Source organism: Phascolarctos cinereus, unplaced genomic scaffold (assembly GCF_003287225.1).
Source record: "Phascolarctos cinereus isolate Bilbo 61053 unplaced genomic scaffold, phaCin_HiC Scaffold_9;HRSCAF=440, whole genome shotgun sequence".
NCBI lineage: Eukaryota > Metazoa > Chordata > Mammalia > Diprotodontia > Phascolarctidae > Phascolarctos > Phascolarctos cinereus.
The window spans coordinates 176,636,538-176,654,223 of NW_027556402.1; the positions used below are offsets into that span (position 1 = coordinate 176,636,538).

Consider the following 17,686-nt stretch of genomic DNA (forward strand, 5'->3'; position numbering starts at 1 on the left):
TTGGGCATGACTGAAGAATGACTGAATTGAACATATATATTTTTGTACAAATATGTCCTTTTCCCTTTTCTTTTATCTCTTTGGAATATAGACCTAGTAGCACCTAGTGGTGTTGATGGGTCAAAAGGTATGGAGTTTTATAGCTCTTTGGACTTAGTCCCAAATTGTTCTCCAGAATTCATAGACTAGTTCACAACTACATCAACAATGCATTGGTGCCCCAATTTTTCCTCATCCCTCCAGCATTTGTCATTTTACTTTTCTGTCATGTTAGCCAATCTGATAGGTGTGTTGTTTTTTAAATTTGCATTTTTCCAATAAGTAGTGATTTAGAGAATTTTTCATGTGACTATTGATAGCTTTGATTTCTTCTTCTGAAAACTGCCTATTCATATCCTCTGACCATTTATCAACTGGGGAATGGCTCTTATTTTTGTAAATTTGGCTCAGTTCCCTGTATATTTCAGAAATAAGGTCTATATCAGAGAAACTTGAGGTAAATGTTTTCCCATTTTCCTGTTTTCCTTCTAATTTTGGCTGCATTAGTTTTGTTTGTATAAAACCTTTTTAATTTCATGTAAATAAAATTATCTGTTTTACTTCCTATAGTCCTTTCTATCTTGTTTGGTTATAAACTCTTTTCTTATCTACAGATATGACAAGTACGTTCTTCCTTGTCCTCTAATTTACTTATGATATCACCCTTTATTCCTAAATCATTTATCCATTTCTGACCTTATCTTGGTATACAGTGTGAAATGTTAATCTATGTCTAGTTTCTGCCAAAACATCTTCCAGTTTTTCCAGTAATTTTTGAGATTTAAGAGTTGCTCACTTGAGCCTGCCCTGACTATTTTCTGCTCCACTGTAAAAGCTCTTCTTTCAATGCCTCTTATATGTGAGATAATTTTCCCCATTCTTCTACTGCCTTCCTCTTTCTCCCAGGGCATCCCTCTTTCTCACTTTTTTTTTTTTGCATCATCTCAACATAATCGATTCCTTCCCATACATACTTTCTATGTAGAATCCTTCTAACTGCCCTAAATGATAAAATTCTTATAAAATGTCATCTTCCCAGGTAGAAAGGTAAACAGTTTAACCTTATTGAGTCCCTCATGATTTCTCTTTCTTGTTTACCTTTTTATGCTTCTCTTGAATCTTGTATTTGAAAGTTACATTATCTATTCAGCTCTTGTCTTTTCAATCAGGATATTTGAAAGTCTTCAATTTCCTTAAATTTCCATGTTTTTCCCTTGAAGGTTTATACTCAGTTTTTCTGAGTACGTTATCCTTGGTCGTAATCCCAGCCCTTTGGCCTTCTGTAATATCATACAATCTTGTGTGATTCTGACTGTGGCACTGAGGTATTTGGATTGTTTCTTTCTGATTGCTTGAAATATTTGCTCTTTGATCTGGGAGCACTGGAATTTGGCTATAACATTCCTGGAAGTTTTCATTTTTGGATCGCCTTCAGGTGGTGATCAATGGTTGATTTTTTTATATTTTATCCTCTAGTTCTAGGATATTGGGGCAATATGATGTCTAGGCTGTTTTCTAGATCATGGATTTCAGGTGACCCAATAATTCTTAAATTATCTCTCCTTAATCTATTTTCCAAGTCTGTTGTTTTTCCTATGAGATATTTCACATTTTCTTCTATTTCTCATTCTTTTTAGGGTTTTTTTTTTATTGTTTCTCAACATCTCCTGGAGTCATTAGCTTCTAATTGCCCAATTCTAATTTTTTTTTGAGGGGGCTAGGCAATGGGGTTAAGTGATATGACCAGGGTCACACTGCTAGTAAGTGTTACATGTTAAGGTTAGATTTGAACTCAGATCCTCCTGAATCCAAGGTTGGTGCTCTATCCACTGTACCACCTAGCTGCCCCTCCACTTCTAATTTTTAAGAAATTATTTTCTTTCTCCATTTGGCCAATTTTGCTTTTTATGAAGTTATTTTCACCTGTGAATTTTTGTGTTTCTTTTTCCATTTGGCCAATTCTGGTTTTATTTTTTTTAAGGTGTTATTTCCTTCAGCATTTTTTGGTGCCTCTTTTACCAAGTTGTTGTCTTTTCACAATTTTCTTCCTTTGGTTTCATTTCTTTACTTACTTTTTCCTCTTTTCCTCTTATTTGATATCAAAAATCATTTTTTAGCTCTTCCAGGAATTCTTACTGAGCTTGTATCCAATTTGCATTGTTTTTATCGAGGCTTTACTTATAGCTATTTTGACTTCATTGTCTTCCAAGTTTGTATTTTGATCTTCCCTGTCACCATGGTAGATTTTTATGGTCAAGTTCTTTTTTTTTCTACTCTATTTCTTGATTTGGAAATTTATGTTAATTTGGCTCTTTTCCTGTTATTAGAGGATAGAGGGATACTGTCTCAAGCTTCATGCTTTTTCACACTGCTGTTTTCAGAGCATGTTCTAAGAGTTTGAAGTTTTCATTGCTTCGAAGATGGTGTGATCTGGGGAGAAGTGTGGTCACTGCTCTCCTAGCCTGTACCAGGCAGAGCCTCTCATCCTTTAGAATTGCAATCTATACTATTCCTCAAGGCCACTTCTCCCTTAGAACTGGAAACAATATTGCTCCTCAGGGTCACTGATTCATTGGGACCAGAAGTGACACTGCCCCTCAGATCTTCTACTCCCTCTTGACTAAAAGTGTGCCTCTCTGCCCTTGAACTATGACACAGAAGTGGGTATAGGCAATGCAGTTGGCAATCAGCTTCTGGTCATACGTCTAGTGCTAGCCAAGTCCTCATATCATCTCTGACTTTGATAGTTTCTAAGGTTTTTGCTGTTTCTGTTATATTCCCCTAGTCCCACCACTGGTGTTTCATCTATATGGGCTCCAGGCCAGCCTCCTCCCCTATATTACAGATCTCCCTTTCTGACCTCCTATGTGATCTTAGGGTTGAAGAATGTCTCACTCTGACTTTTTGTTGACTCTGCCACTCCAGAATTCAATTTGAGGAATTATTTTAATGTTATTTGGACAGGAATGTTGAGAGAGATCAGCTGAGTGCCTTCTCTACTCTGTCATCTTGGCTCCCTCAAAAAACATTTATTTAACAACCTACTGTGTGCCAGGCACTGGAATCTTCAAGGGAACTAGGGATTCCAGGAGGTAGAGATGAGGAAGGAAAGTGTCCTAGTCATTTAGCATAGCCTGTGCAAAGACAGGAAGGTAAGAGATGGAACAATATGTATAGGGCATAGCAAGGAGGCTAGTAGGGCTGGAACATAAAGTGTATATGGAGGAGTAATGTGCAATCAGCCTGGAAAGATAGGGTATAACCAGATTACAAAAGGCTTTAAAAGCTAAACATGGTAGTTGGCATTTTATGTTAGACATGCATTGATCTTGAGAATGCCAACATATTCCTTGGTGCTGTGATTCACGTTCTTTTTGTCTATATGTTCATATTCACTCCTATGGCTTTGGTAATCATCTCCATTAGATGACTCCCAAATACAGACAGAGAGAGAAAGAGAGAGAGAGAGAGAATGAGAGAGAGAGAGAGAGAGAGAGAGAAGAGAGGAGAGAGAGAGAGAGAGAGAGAGAGAGAGAAGAGAGAGAGAGGAGAGAGAGAGAGAGAACACCATCAGTCTCCCTTGAGTATATCTCCCATTTCCAACTGCCTAATGAATACCTCTATGTAGACATCCCATTTGGACTCCAAATTCAACATAACAAAAATTGAACTGATCCTCCCACCTAAACTTATTCCTTCTTCCAAATTCTATTTCTGTTAATGCAACCCCAGTTTCCCAGTCTCACAGGTTCAAATCACATAATAATATTTAACTCTTCCCTCTTCATTACATGTCAACTCCCTCATAGATAGGGAAACTGAGGCTCAAAGAATTTATGTGACTTGTATAGGGTCATTCAGCTAGTAAATGTCTGAAGTGTGATTTAAACTCCCTGACTCCAATCCAAGAATTCTATTCACCATACCACAGAGATGGAGATCTGGTTGTCATTCTCCTAATCAAAAAACTCTAGTGGCTCCCTATTGTTTTTATGATAAAACATATACTGTTTTGTTTGCCTATTAAAGTCCTTCACAACTTGGCCCCAACCTATGTTTTCAACCTTATTATATATCATTTATCTTCTCACACTCTTACAGTCCAGCCAAACTGGCTTTCTCACTCTCCTATAGGATCTCTATCTCTTGCAGTGCATCCTCCATACCTGGAGTGCACGCCCTCCTCACCTCCGTGACATAGCACATACTTCTACATGAAGCTTTCCTGGATTCCCACATTAGCCAGTGTCCTACCTCTCAAACTACCTTATGTTTATTCTCTTCTAAGTTTATTCTGTATACATATACACACGTGTATATGTACATATAAATATGTACATATGTGGTATATGTGTGTATGTATGTATGTATGTATGTATGTGTGAGAGTAGGGATTGCTGTTTTGTTTTATTTGTCCCATAGTGGCACAGTGCCATAAATACTTCTGAATCAATTCATGGATGGAAACCCAGGGAGAAGAAAATATCCAGGAAGAGAGAGGGGTCACTCCAGCAGTATCAAAAGGCTTAAAGAAGATGAGGACTAAGTAAAACAATTTGAAATTTTTAGGAAAAAAAGCTACTACATCATTTATATAATTTCCCCGGGAATTCTACCACTGGGTTTCTAACTAAATAAGTGCAGTGACAGAAAAAAGAACCTATCCTCTCCATCTTGAGATTACTTTTTTAAAACTTTATTCATATTTTGTATTTGATGACCTGTGAATGTATTTCATCCTACAAATAGAAGGAACTCCTTAGAGAAAGAAGTATTTTACTTTTGTCTTTGTATCCCCACCACCCAGTACAATGCCTCAACAAAAGTTGTTGAGTTGAATTGAGGTGCAACTTATTGGCCATAGCAAAAAACAAGGAAACAAACTTTTGTGGCCAACAATTGAAGGAATGGCTAAAAAATATTTTGGTATATGAATCAGGTATGACATTATTGCACCAAAGTGATAACCAAGTTAAAAAAAATCAGAGAAGCATGGGAAGACTTATATGAAGTGACACAGAGTAAAGAAAGAAAAAAAAAACAAATAACAAAATTATACACAATGACTGCAGTCACACAAATAAAAACAAAATTTAAACAACAAAATTAAGGGAAAGTCAGTGGGCAATATTGAAGCCAATATCTGGTGTTAAAATACATTTCCTTTCTGTTAAAAAAAAACTATAAAATCAAAATGTTCTACACTGAGGATAGAGTAGGTTTTTGAGTAAAGAATGCATGACCACTTAAAGATTTTCTAGAAGCTGTTTCTATAGTTACATATTTGTGTATGATCTCTACTCACTAACTCTGAGATTCTGCAATTTTAAGATTCAGGCATTTTTCTATTTTCAATGTGTTTTGACATTTATTATTTTATCCTTACAAAAATCCTAACAAGGAAGGAAAGCAAGTATTACTATTACTATACAAACATTATACATGTCTTTGTGTACATTGTTCTCCTGGGCCTGCTGACTTCACTTTGCAAGCAGTTTCTTCTTCCTATGAGTCTCTTAAATTGTGTCTTTGCATATCTATTACCATGTTATAATATTTAATTATATTCATATATCACAATTTACTCAGCCATTCCCCAGTTGATGGTCAGCCTTTAGTTTTCAGCTCTTACTTTTTTTTCTCCTTTTAAACCTCACTTCAGAATTAGTAAAAGTTGCATTGTCTACTTCACAGACGTTATTAATCTATTCAAAACAGAAAACAAACACAGATAATAATAATAGCTTTCATTTATCTAGCATTTTGTAGTTACAGAACATTTTATGAGTGATTCAGAGTGATACAGTGGAAAGAACACTGGCTTTGGAGTGAGAAAAAAATGGGCTTCAAAACCTGCCACTGTTATTTACTTCCAGCTTGACTTTGGGCAAATATCTGAGCCTCAGTTTTCTCCTCTGTAAAATGAGGGGTTTGTTCCAAATGGCCCCTAAGTTTTCTTCCAGTTCCATAATCCTATATCACTGCCTTTTGAAACTCACAGCAATCTGATGAGGTAGGCATTATAAATATTATTATCCCCATTTTACAGCTAAGAAAACTGGTTCAGAGTAGTTGCTCAGGGTATACCTAGCTAATAAACGGCAGAACTAAAATTAAACACTAGTTCTTCTGAAGCCAGATTCAGTGCTGTTTATACTGCTCCGTATTATACAGTGTGGTTTTAAAATATTATTTCTTTATACTAGGGAAGGCAGTGATCATATAAACTTAATAACCAAAAGTAGTTGAGAAGACTCTGTGACCCCATGGACTCCTGCCTGTCTTTACTAATCATCCTTACCTCTTGCCAATGCTCTGCAAGCTCCCATCTCTGACCCTCCATAAACTCACCACCACTTAGCCTAGATCCATCAAGTTTGTTCTCTTATTTCTATTACAAACAGATGGTTTGTATTGACATAGCCACTGAACCATATGTTTTCACTATATAAAAGTCTGTCAGTCAACAAACACTTATTAAATGCTTACTATGTGCCAGGCACTGGGCTAAGGTGCTGGGGAAAGACAAGGGAGAAAAAACAGCCCAAGCATTGAAGGAGCTCATATTCTAATGATGAAAAGAAATATACATAGTATATTACTCCAGAGATGGCAGGTGAGGACAGAAGCGGGGGTGGGGGAGGGAACTAAGAAAAGCCTCTTCCAGAAGGGAGGATTAAAGAAGAAAGTTTTCATTTGCCCATGCAGATGTTTCTGTTACTGCCATAGACTCAAGTATCAAAAAACTATTTTGACCAGAAAATCTGAGTCAGTCGTTTCTATGTAGACAGTCTCATCCCCTTATTGTTATACTTATAGACTTTCTTTTTTGGGGGGTCCTGGAGATTATCATTTTTGCTAAAGGTATATGCTGATATTCCATGCTCTCTCTCTGTCTCTCTCCCTCTCTCCCTCTCTCCCTCTTTCTCTCTCTCTCTCTCTCTCTCTCTCTCTCTCACTTCAGGGCTGGTGCTCTATCCACTGTGCCACCTAGCTGCTCCCTTCTTTCTTTTTTCAAACTACAGAATGACAGGATTTTTTAAAGCCTTTTCTGATGTGGCATTGTGATGGAAGAATTTTTTTTTAGTAAGCCAGGGTCAAAAATCATGTACAGAAATTATATATTACATTTTTTTCAATCTATATGACCCAAAGATGTGGTATGGCTCATAGGGATAGGGATTAGACCTGATTTCATTAGTATAAAGGACTACAGTGTGAGGGAACTCCTTCCACCAATACAGGTCAATGCCTTCTCTGAAACAAGGAGTTTAATAGAATTGCCTAGTACACTGAGAGGTTAAGTGACACAACCAGTATGTGTCAGAGTCAAGATTTGAACTCAGGTCTTCTTGACTTTGATGCAAATACCCTGTCTACTATACCACTCTGTCTCTGTATGGTTCATTGACCTCTATACTGACTGTTTTCCTCCTTCCAAATAAATGGTATGCCTTTAAATTTTCTATCACAGAAGATTCATAGTATGGACAGCTCTGTACTCCCTCCCAAAGAAAAGTGCAAAAATACATTTTTTTATGGACTATTCACTCATACTGCCTCTCTGTAACTTTCTTTAGGAATGCCCCAGTGGTGTTGTTAATGAAGAAACCTTCAAAGAGATTTACTCTCAGTTCTTTCCACAGGGAGGTAAGTACAAATGGAAAATTGTTAATATGCTCTGAAAATGAGCATTCCAGCTGTAATTTGGAATATGATTTTGATCTTCCTCATGTCCCTCTGGTTGTTAAAATGATTGTGTATTTTTAAATAATGTACAGCGGTCACAACTGAAACCAACACATGAGCAGTTAGATCCACTTTTAATACTGGTTTTGTTAAAGAAGGAAAAGGAGAAATCTTTTTTTATTATTATTATTAGGTTCTATAATGACTTTAATGATGATGGTAAGGAAATACAGCACAACTATGACTGTCTTTGAACGTGATTAGTTTTTCTTTGTCATTTTCTTTGTCTTTAAGTATAATGTGCATCATTAACATTTTTGCCATCACTTTCTTAACTGTAGACATTAAGAAATTGATTAAGTCAAGCCCTGATTCATAGCATTCTCAGACTTCCAAGGTATATATGTTCACACAGCAAATTTAACAATCAGCTTTCCCGAGCCAGGCTGAACTGGTTCTAGCACACTCCTGCTTAACTGTATGTGTAACACTAAATCAGATCCCCTGAAATCTAGTCAAATTCCAGTGCACCACAGTTAGCCTTCTGACAGCTGTTAGGCCATATGTTCCTACATCAGCATAAAAGGAATGAGAAAGGAATAAGCATTTGTACAGTGCCTACTATATATCAGGGACCATGCTAAGCACTTTTTTTTCCCCAAATATTATCTCATTTGGTCCTCATGACACCCTTGGAAGCAGATGGTGTTATTATCCTCATTTTTTACAGTTGAAGAAACTGAAGTAAGCAGAGTTTAATGGACTTGACCAGGGTCACATAGCTAGTAAGTGTCTGAGGTCATATTTGAACTCAGGTCTCTTGACTCCAGGCCCATTGCTTTATGAACTATGGTGCCATTTACTGCCTTAGTATGGACTGTAGTAATGTAGGCAGGATTTTGAAACAGGGGGTTTGGATTTAAATACCAACTCTGATATATCTGTAACTCAGACAATCCAATTAATCCCCTTAAGCCTCAGTTTCCTCAACTATAAAATCTCATCTACTATTGGTCCAAGTAAAGCATTTTACAAATTCTAAAGCCCTAGAGAAATGTGAGCTCTAAGCATTATAAAAGATCCATTTAAAATATCATTTCATTTCCACATATAATTTTTAAATTATTTCAGACTCTGAAAACTATTGAAAGAATTAAGTATATACCTTCTACTCATGTATTCACATACATATCCTTGGAAATTATTACAGCCACAAACACAGATTGGAAGCTTTCCCCCCCTAATATATATTGCTTATAGTAATGGATAAAGTTATTACATGAAACAAATTCAATCCAGCTTCACATTAAAATTTCATCTTTTTTGAAAAAACAGTATTTCTACATTACGGACTACTCCCTACTTAAAATATATTACCTTGGCAAAAGATTTCATACTAAAAAGTCCAAGTATATAAGAAGAAAATCACTTTCTTTACTTTTAAAAATTCCTTGATTGTCCACATAAATCAAAATATATAAATTTACAAGTATTATGTATTATTGATGGCTATAAATTTTGAAAAGAATTGTGACTTGCAATTTAGAGAACTGATACTGCTTGCTCATATTTGCTATAATGCTAACAAAAGAAAAAATGTTTTAAGGAAGAAATTCAAGTGGTCATTGATCATTTCCCCCTGACCTATAAAAGCTGTTCTTTGGATCATCTTTATGAACAGTTTGTCAATTCTTGGTCCTAACAGGACCAAAGAAGGAAGAGTAAAAATGATAGGTCCCTACCGTGTGTGTGTGTGTGTATCTGTGTGTGTGTGTATACATATATATATATATATATATATATATATATATATATATATATATATATATATATACATATATATATATATATACATATATATATATATATACATATATATATACATATACACATACATACATACATTTATGTGTGTGTACCATGCAGCATATATAATATAATATGTGCACAGCAAAATATGCTCCTATATTATATATGTATATATACAGTATATAATGACCATTGTGTAATATATATTACATGTGATATACATGTTTGTAATTTATATTTCCTGTAAAAAATATAATATATAAATGCATACATAAATACTATCCCAAAAATCTTAGTGCCATTTTAAGCTTTAATAGCTTAAACCTATATACATATATACACACATATGCATACATAAATAAATGTGTGTATGTATATATATATACATACTATATAGTATACATACTATATAGTATACATACATATATACACAATATATATGTCTATATTTATTTTACATATTATATGACATTATATATTATAGCATACTGCATATGTAATTACATTAAACAAATTTATTATATATGTGTACGTGTATATATACACACTTATGTGTGTATATGTATATTTGTGTGTGTGTGTGTGTATGTGTGTGTGTGTATGTGTGTGTAGGCCCAAAAGTCTTAGTGCAATTTTAAGCTTTCCTAGTTTTGCATAAAGACTTCTGGAACTCCCTGGATGTATAGGTAGATAGCTAGCTAGCTAGCTAGCTAACTAGATGGATGGATGATAGAGATAGACACACACACACACACACACACACACACACATATATGTATGTGTGTGTGTGTGTGTATATATATATATATATATATATATATATATATATATATATATATATATATATATCAATTTCCTCAGATAAGAAGCTTTATTTAAGGAGTAAAGTGTCCTGTAACTTGTACTGCCTCAAGATATGAGTCCTACACAGCATTTATGGGAACTGTTAACATATTTTTAGAGAACAGCAAGTTCATGGACATGGGAGATGCTGGAATGTTGGCTTTAGAGAGCAGATAATAGTAAGAACTTTTAGGACACTTATGCTTGCTTCTATTAATCATGTTTATATATATGAATGAGTTGTGGGTATGGAGCAGGGTTAGGAACAGATAAGGATCTGTGAGAGTGAGACATGTGAATTATCTGGTGTTCTGGTCATCAAAATACCTAGAATAATCTAAGAGATACATTGAGAATGAGTGAAGTGTACCTGGTATAAAAACAAATGAGCAAAAGCACTATGGAGAAATCTATTAAAAGCAATAACATTTCTAGTCAATGTATGTTTAATATCCAGCTTTATATAGTCTCTAAAATCTACTAGCCCACACACTTTTACTAGGCCATCTAAATTTCAACCTCCCTGTCCATTGCTACCCTGTGTTTATTATTAATCCATTCACTTATTTGACAAACATTTATCATCTGCTTGCTATTTGCAGGGCACAAAGTAATGACGCATCTGATAATAGCAATAACTGATACTGACTTAGAGTTTTGCAGTTACTAAAGATTTTGTCCTTATGCCTTATGTAATTCTCAGAACAACCCCATGGAGATAGACAATATAAATATCATTGTATCTATTTTACAGATGAGGTAACTAAGCCTCAGAGAAGTGAAATTTCTTTCCCAAGGTCACAGGCACAGCTCAAACCAATATCTTGTGATTTTAGGCTGAGTGTTTCCCAAACTTCACCAAGCATCAAATGACATTTGGTTCATACCTATGGTCAGATTAGATACAACTTTAGGGCTTATTAAGTCAGCCCCATTGGTAGTTGCATTGATATTTCTAGTTCCCAATATTCAAAGGGTCATATAAGTAAGTGGTAGTAAATACAAACAGCCACCTTTTCCATCACACCTTATTGTTATTATTAAAACAACAACAACAATAATAGCTGGTATTTATAAAGCACATTAAGGGTTATGAAGTTTATTAAAAATTATCTGATTTTATCCTCACAACAATCCTAGGAAGTAATTCCTATTTTTATCCCCATTTTAAAGATGAGGAAATTGAGGCAGTGAGACATTAAATGTCTTGTCTGGGATCACACAGCTAGTAATTGTATGAGATTAGATTTGAGCTACATATAAACTTGCAAGAAGAGAGGCAGCTAGATAGTACAATAGTCAGACAGCTAGAACGAGTCTAGAAGATTTGGGTTGTAATTCTGTTTCAGAACCTACCTAGCTTTGTGACACTAGACAAATCACTTAATCTCTCTGTAGTGTTTGATTTTTCTCACTCATAAAATAAAGTGGTTGTTCTGGCCACTAGTATCCTTTCCTTCTCTAAATCTCTGATCTTATGAAGCCCATATATGACTAGCTATTCCCTGACCTTTACATTCCATCCTCATCTCCCACAATCATTCATACAAGCTGCCCCCTCTGCCTCTCTTTATCTCCCTTTTAGGTTTCTTTTCTTCCTCTTAGACTCAAGGCAGGCACCATTTCCTCCTTGAAGGATCCCCTCATCCTCTGGTATTCTCTCTTTCCTCACATATTCATAAAGTGCTTTGCCTGACCTCATCTTTGCCCCCAATCACTTCTGGTCTTGTTTATCTGTAAACTTCTTCAGGGCAGAAACTGTTTTAGTTTGGACTTCATATCCCCAATACCTAACACTGGCCTTATACACAGACCAGTGCATGGAGAAATGAACTTTCATCATAATATTAACAGTTAAAACATCCCTGGCTCTGGTATTTAATCAATATTCAACTGAATTAAATGCTCTAAATTTTAATGGCAGTTGTTATTAATATCCTTGTTTTTTACACTGATTTGTAAGAGCTATAGACTATGGTCTTTTTCAGGCCATGTCTGTGGTCAATTATATAGGAAATATACCAATTAAATATCTGTGTCTGTATCAGTGTTTTTTCAAGGGACGTGTGAATTGCTATTAACATCTAGGGGTAATGGGAAAAGCATTTAACTGGAAATATGTTATTATGTGACCTTGGCCAAGTCACTCCCTCTCTGAGTTTCAGGTTCTTTGTCTATGAAATGAGGGATGAGCTCTAAGGTCTCATCTATGGAGAGCATCCCAAAGCTGTACAGATTTAATTCTTCTGAGTCAGTCAAGGAAACTTAAGAAACTCAGTGAAGCCATCTAGTTAAGGGAGCTTCAGCACCTTGGATACAGAATTTTGACATTATTGTTGGGTATGAGAATTAGTAGTTGGGCCATATAGCTGGTACATGGATAAAGGAGATCTAGTGTCTTCTTTTTGGTACTATTAAGCTTCTCTCCACTGTGCCATCTGACTAAGCACCCTCTTATCACAACAGCAGGTATCAGTATCCATTATCACATGGAAAGTTTGGCCAACATTTTTTTTGCTTTTTTACAGCACATCAAATATATGCTGAGTTCAACACAGTGCCTTAGCTACAGTATCTTGCTAAATTAAGTCCCTTGGGAAGACACATTAAAGTACTTCCCAAAGAGTCTAATTAAGGGTTATGTTAGGAGAAGTATCGCTTAATACATCATTATCTAGAAATGCCTTATGATACATTAGACAGCTCTCAAAGAGTTATCATTTTATGCATATTCTATCTGCAATTCAAATTTAAAATGTCAGTGTGAATGTGTTATAGTTTGATAGTTAGGTTTCCTGGGTCCCACAGAGAAGCCATGTTACATTAATAAATGCAGCTTTGTCTTCATTGATAGTTTTGCTTGAGTATGTGACAAGTTACTCAAATAGATACTCTGATCACTTGGGCACTGAATTTAGATTTCATTAAAAGATGAACTACTTTATGAAAGATGAAAGCTATGTAATAATATATAATATAATATATAATAATATATAATTATTACTTTAAAATTTAAATTAAGTAAAATTATTGTCTTTGGGAAGATTTCCTTAAAGCAGTGGCAAGTTAGGGAAAGTTTTGTGTGAAAAAGTTAGTTTTTCTATATGACATAAACATATAATTGGGGAACATAAAAGTGGTTTCAACTTTTTGGGTGCTTTTCAAATTATATTTGTCATGGAGGGTGGGGAGTGGCTGCTGTATCCTGTTGGCTACCTCCTTGACATCAGAAGAGAAAGATTTCCTCCAAATATTATTTTCTACAGGAGACTGGAGGAAATCCATCTATCTTGGAGATCAGTACAATTATCTTCCTATAAATTTTTTTAAATAAATATTTTGAAATTACAAAATTTTGAAAACACCATTTGCAGAGGATAAAGAGTTTGTGGTCTATTACAAATATTGCACTCAAGTGAAATCCTACTCCCGGGGAAAATATACATGTGAATAAGTCCGCTTAATAAAGCCTCTTTCAGAATGGACTTTTTTTTTCTCAAAATAGCCAAACCTACCAGCTAATCAGTTCACTCCTCCATAGGCTACTAAAAAAGTTCAAAAAGTTATGGACTTGGAGCTAGATGGAACCTTAGAAACTATCTTTCTCATCCATCCCCTTATTTTTTAGGTGAGGAAACTGAGGTCCAGAGAGATTGAGTGATTTGCCCAAGTAGGTATCAGAAGTGGGATTTGAACCCAAGTTGTCTGATTCTCAATCCAGTGTTTATTTTACCTTGAACCACACTGCCTCCCTATAGAAGCATGTTCTGGTTACAGTAGGACAGCTTGCATCTTTTCAAATAAAGAATAGTCTGATAACTCTTGGTAGTTTTACACTGGACTGGGCCTGACCTGTAATTGTTTTAGTCTAAGCAGCTTCTGCCTGAGGAAACTCATGTAGGTTGGTACTTCCTTGGAACCTTACAGTCTTAGAGAGGTGTGTGGATCACTGAAAGTTTAAGTGATTTGCCCAGAGAGTATTATAGTCAGAATGTGTCAGAGGCTTCCTTGAACTCAGGCTTCTGGTCTCTTACGAGAGAGATCTTTCAGTTCTCTCCCTGCCACGAACAAGTAAGTATAATTTAGTTCATTCTCATTCAATACGTGGTTTGTCATGAATCCCTCCAGTGCATTGTATGGATGCTCTACATACGATTTAGGGAAAGACTTGTATAAGATTTCAGTCAATCAAGTCAGTCCATCAAAATGCTTCCATCAAACATTTATTTAGTACCTACTGCATACCAGGCATTACCAGGCAAATAAAACTGTCCCATTTTATATTCTATCTGGGGAAAAGATAAGTTTATACATAAATAGATAGAAGATACATACAAAATGAACACACTGCTTTTTTGAGGAAAAGCCTCATGGAAAAAGTAACACTTAAGCTGAACTTTGAAAGAAATCTAAGAGGCAGATGTTCAGCCAGTGCCTTACAAGTATGGGAGACAGGTAGTTTTGCAAAGGCATGGAAGTGGGAGATTGGAGTTTTATATGTGAAGAACAGGAAGAAGGCAAATTTGGTCAGATTTTGAGTATAGGAACAGAACCAATGTCTAAATAAGGATAGAATGGCAGCTGGAGTCAGTTTATGAAGATTTAAAAACCAAACTGAAAATTTTTATTTGATGTTAGAGGTAACAGGGAGCCAGTAAAGTTTACTGAGTAGAAGAATAATACAGTCATTCCTGTGTTTTAGAAATACTTTGCTGGAAGCTGGAGAATGGAAAGACTGGAGGCAGGGAGACCAGTAGGATTTGCATTAGGTCTTGTGAGGAGAGAAGCAGATGGATCCAAGAGGTGTTATGGATGTAAAATGAACACAACTTGAAAGTGATTAGTGAGTGAGTGTGAGGCAGAGTGAGGATTTAGGAAAGTCCATAAAATTTCTTCTTGGTAATTTGGAGAGAGCAGTTTCAGTTGAGTGATAAAGTCAGAAACCAGATTACTAAGCTTTAGGAAATGAGTGGGAGGAGAATAAGTGGAATCAATGAGAGGAGACAGTTTTTTCTGAGAGTTTAGCTATAAAAAAGGAGGAGAGACATAGACAGCTTGAGGGGGTAGATAGAAGTGTCAAGTGAAGCTTTTTAAAGATGGGAGGAGACCTGCCTGTATTTGTAGGCTTCTGGGAAAGAGTAGATCCTAGAGATATTTAAGATTAGAGAGAGAAAGGGGATGATTGCAAGGGCTACCTACTGGAGCAGTCTAGAAAGGCTGGGATCTAGGGTCTTTAGGAGAAAGGCCAACTATTCATCAGAAACCCAAAAGAAGACAGAATGGACCATGATGTCAAGGGGCTTGGGGATGTAGAGATGGAAAAATTGGCGGGGGCGGGGGAGAGGCTCTATTTTTTTAAATGTAATCAACTGAAGTGGTTAGGGGAAGGGCTAGTATAGAAGGTATAAGAGAAGACAAATTTGAAATAGCTGCTATGGGAATTAGGCAGAATCAGGGGAAAAGGTGCCAGTATGCACCTTCTTCTTGAGGAGTTTCCTATACCAAAGAAATCACCAGTCAGGCCCAAATCCAAATTTTTTACTAGAATGCATTTACAAAGATTTTCCTTTAAACATGGTGAAATTAAAAGGAAGGCTGGTTAAATTCAATTAATCAGAATACCCCATTTTCTAGCCATTTATTTACCGGAGTATTATTGTGGTACAATGCAGGGAGAAGGGAAAATTCTGACAGATTAACTGTATACTGTATGGGTTAAAAAAAAAGAGTTCTGCATGCTATGTTTTAAAAACTTGCCTAATCAAGCATAGTCTTACTTTTTTTTTTATTTCAGATTCGACAACATATGCACATTTTCTGTTCAATGCATTTGATACTGATCACAATGGATCTGTGAGCTTTGAGGTAAGTCCTCTATCTGATAAATGAGTAGCAGTCCTGACAACTGTTGCTTTAATTTAAAAATTCCTAAACATTATTGGCAAGTCAGCAATTTTACCATCTTTGAGCCTGGAAAAGTGAAAACAAGGGAAATGACATGCAGGAATCTCTTTTTCAGCACTGAAATTCAAGATACTTTTAAATTATGTATTACTCAACAGCAATAAAAATTACATCCCACAGTTAATTAGATGCCTAACACTTCAAATCTCTGTGGCATGGAAAAAGGTTAAGTCCCCTAATTTCATTAGTAATAGCCATTTGAGGGAAGTCTCCTATTAGAACAGTAAAAACTCAAGTTAATGAATCCCCTAGGACTGAAACTCCTTGATAACAAAGTTAGTCATAATTTTTAAAGACATCTTAATTTGTGGAGGCCAGAAGGCCTAGAAACAGAGTAGAATGTAGGTGGCAGATGAAATTTAGAAAGCAGTCTAGGTTCCAGAAGCTGAGCAGCAGCTAGAGAAGTGATGGTAGCTGAGAACATGGCAGGATTTGGAACACTGACGGCTAAAATCAAGGGATGCTGGAGGTGAGGGCAGTGATGATGGAGGTAGAGCTGGAGGAGGAGAAAATGGCAGCATTGTGGCTGCATGCATGGGATGAGAAATTCATTCGAATACTTCCTTTGTTGATGTATTGCTCCAGTTATAGGCTACCTGAATACAGGCCACATTCCTAAAATGAGGCCTTTTTGAAATGCAATACAAGACATTAATTGATGCTTTGCTGAAGGCAAAGCAATGTGAGAGGCACTAGGGAAAATATATCCAGTTTAGCGCAGACATTGTCTCTAGTAGGGGGAACGACATAGACTCAGATAGCTACAATATTGCATGAGAAAGATAGAACAGAAAGCAAGACCATTTTATGGAGAGCAGGGGAGGCTTCCTGAACAAGATGATATTTGAGTTAGTCTTTAAAGGATGGAAATGGGGTCATGAAGAGAAGAGTTAGACATGATTGACATGACTGAAAACAACAAAGGGGTTTCATCAAATAAAGAAGGGGAGGAAGGGCATTCTAGGTACAGAAAACAGTGTGAAAAGGGGAAAAAATGTAGATGTATTTATGTAACCACTAGTTGTTACCGTGATGCTTTCGAGGCTCACCTCACTTCCTCTCAAACCAGACTGTAAATTCCTTGATAGTGTCTACCATAAACATGAAGTTTTCCTTAGTGCCTCTCATATTGCTCTGCCTTCAGCAAAGCATGAATTAATGTTTTGTATTGCATTTCAAAAAATTTCATTTTAGAAGTGTGGCTGCATCAAAACTTCACATGCCATTCCTTTCTCTGCTTACTATCTTGGATCAGAGGAAAGACTTTCTCCTCTAGTTCCTCCCACCCCACCACCTTTCTTTATCCTCTCCCCTTTTCCTGAGGCAGGGCAGAATATGAGAC

General features: G+C 36.0%; 2 protein-coding genes across 13 annotated transcripts in view; one reads left to right on the forward strand and one right to left on the reverse strand.

Annotated features, from left to right (window-relative positions):
* Positions 1-17,686, forward strand: part of KCNIP4 (potassium voltage-gated channel interacting protein 4) — a 502,065-nt gene that overhangs the window by 467,311 nt on the left and 17,068 nt on the right. For all 3 annotated transcript variants that reach the window (XM_020992570.2, XM_020992567.2, XM_020992587.2), the window contains exons 3-4: positions 7,620-7,689; positions 16,175-16,245. In XM_020992570.2, coding sequence (XP_020848229.1) covers positions 7,620-7,689; positions 16,175-16,245 — 141 coding nt within the window. The remainder of the gene's footprint in view (positions 1-7,619; positions 7,690-16,174; positions 16,246-17,686) is intronic.
* The window catches only part of PACRGL (parkin coregulated like), a 178,702-nt gene that overhangs the window by 113,071 nt on the left and 47,945 nt on the right, over positions 1-17,686 (reverse strand). The window lies entirely within an intron of this gene.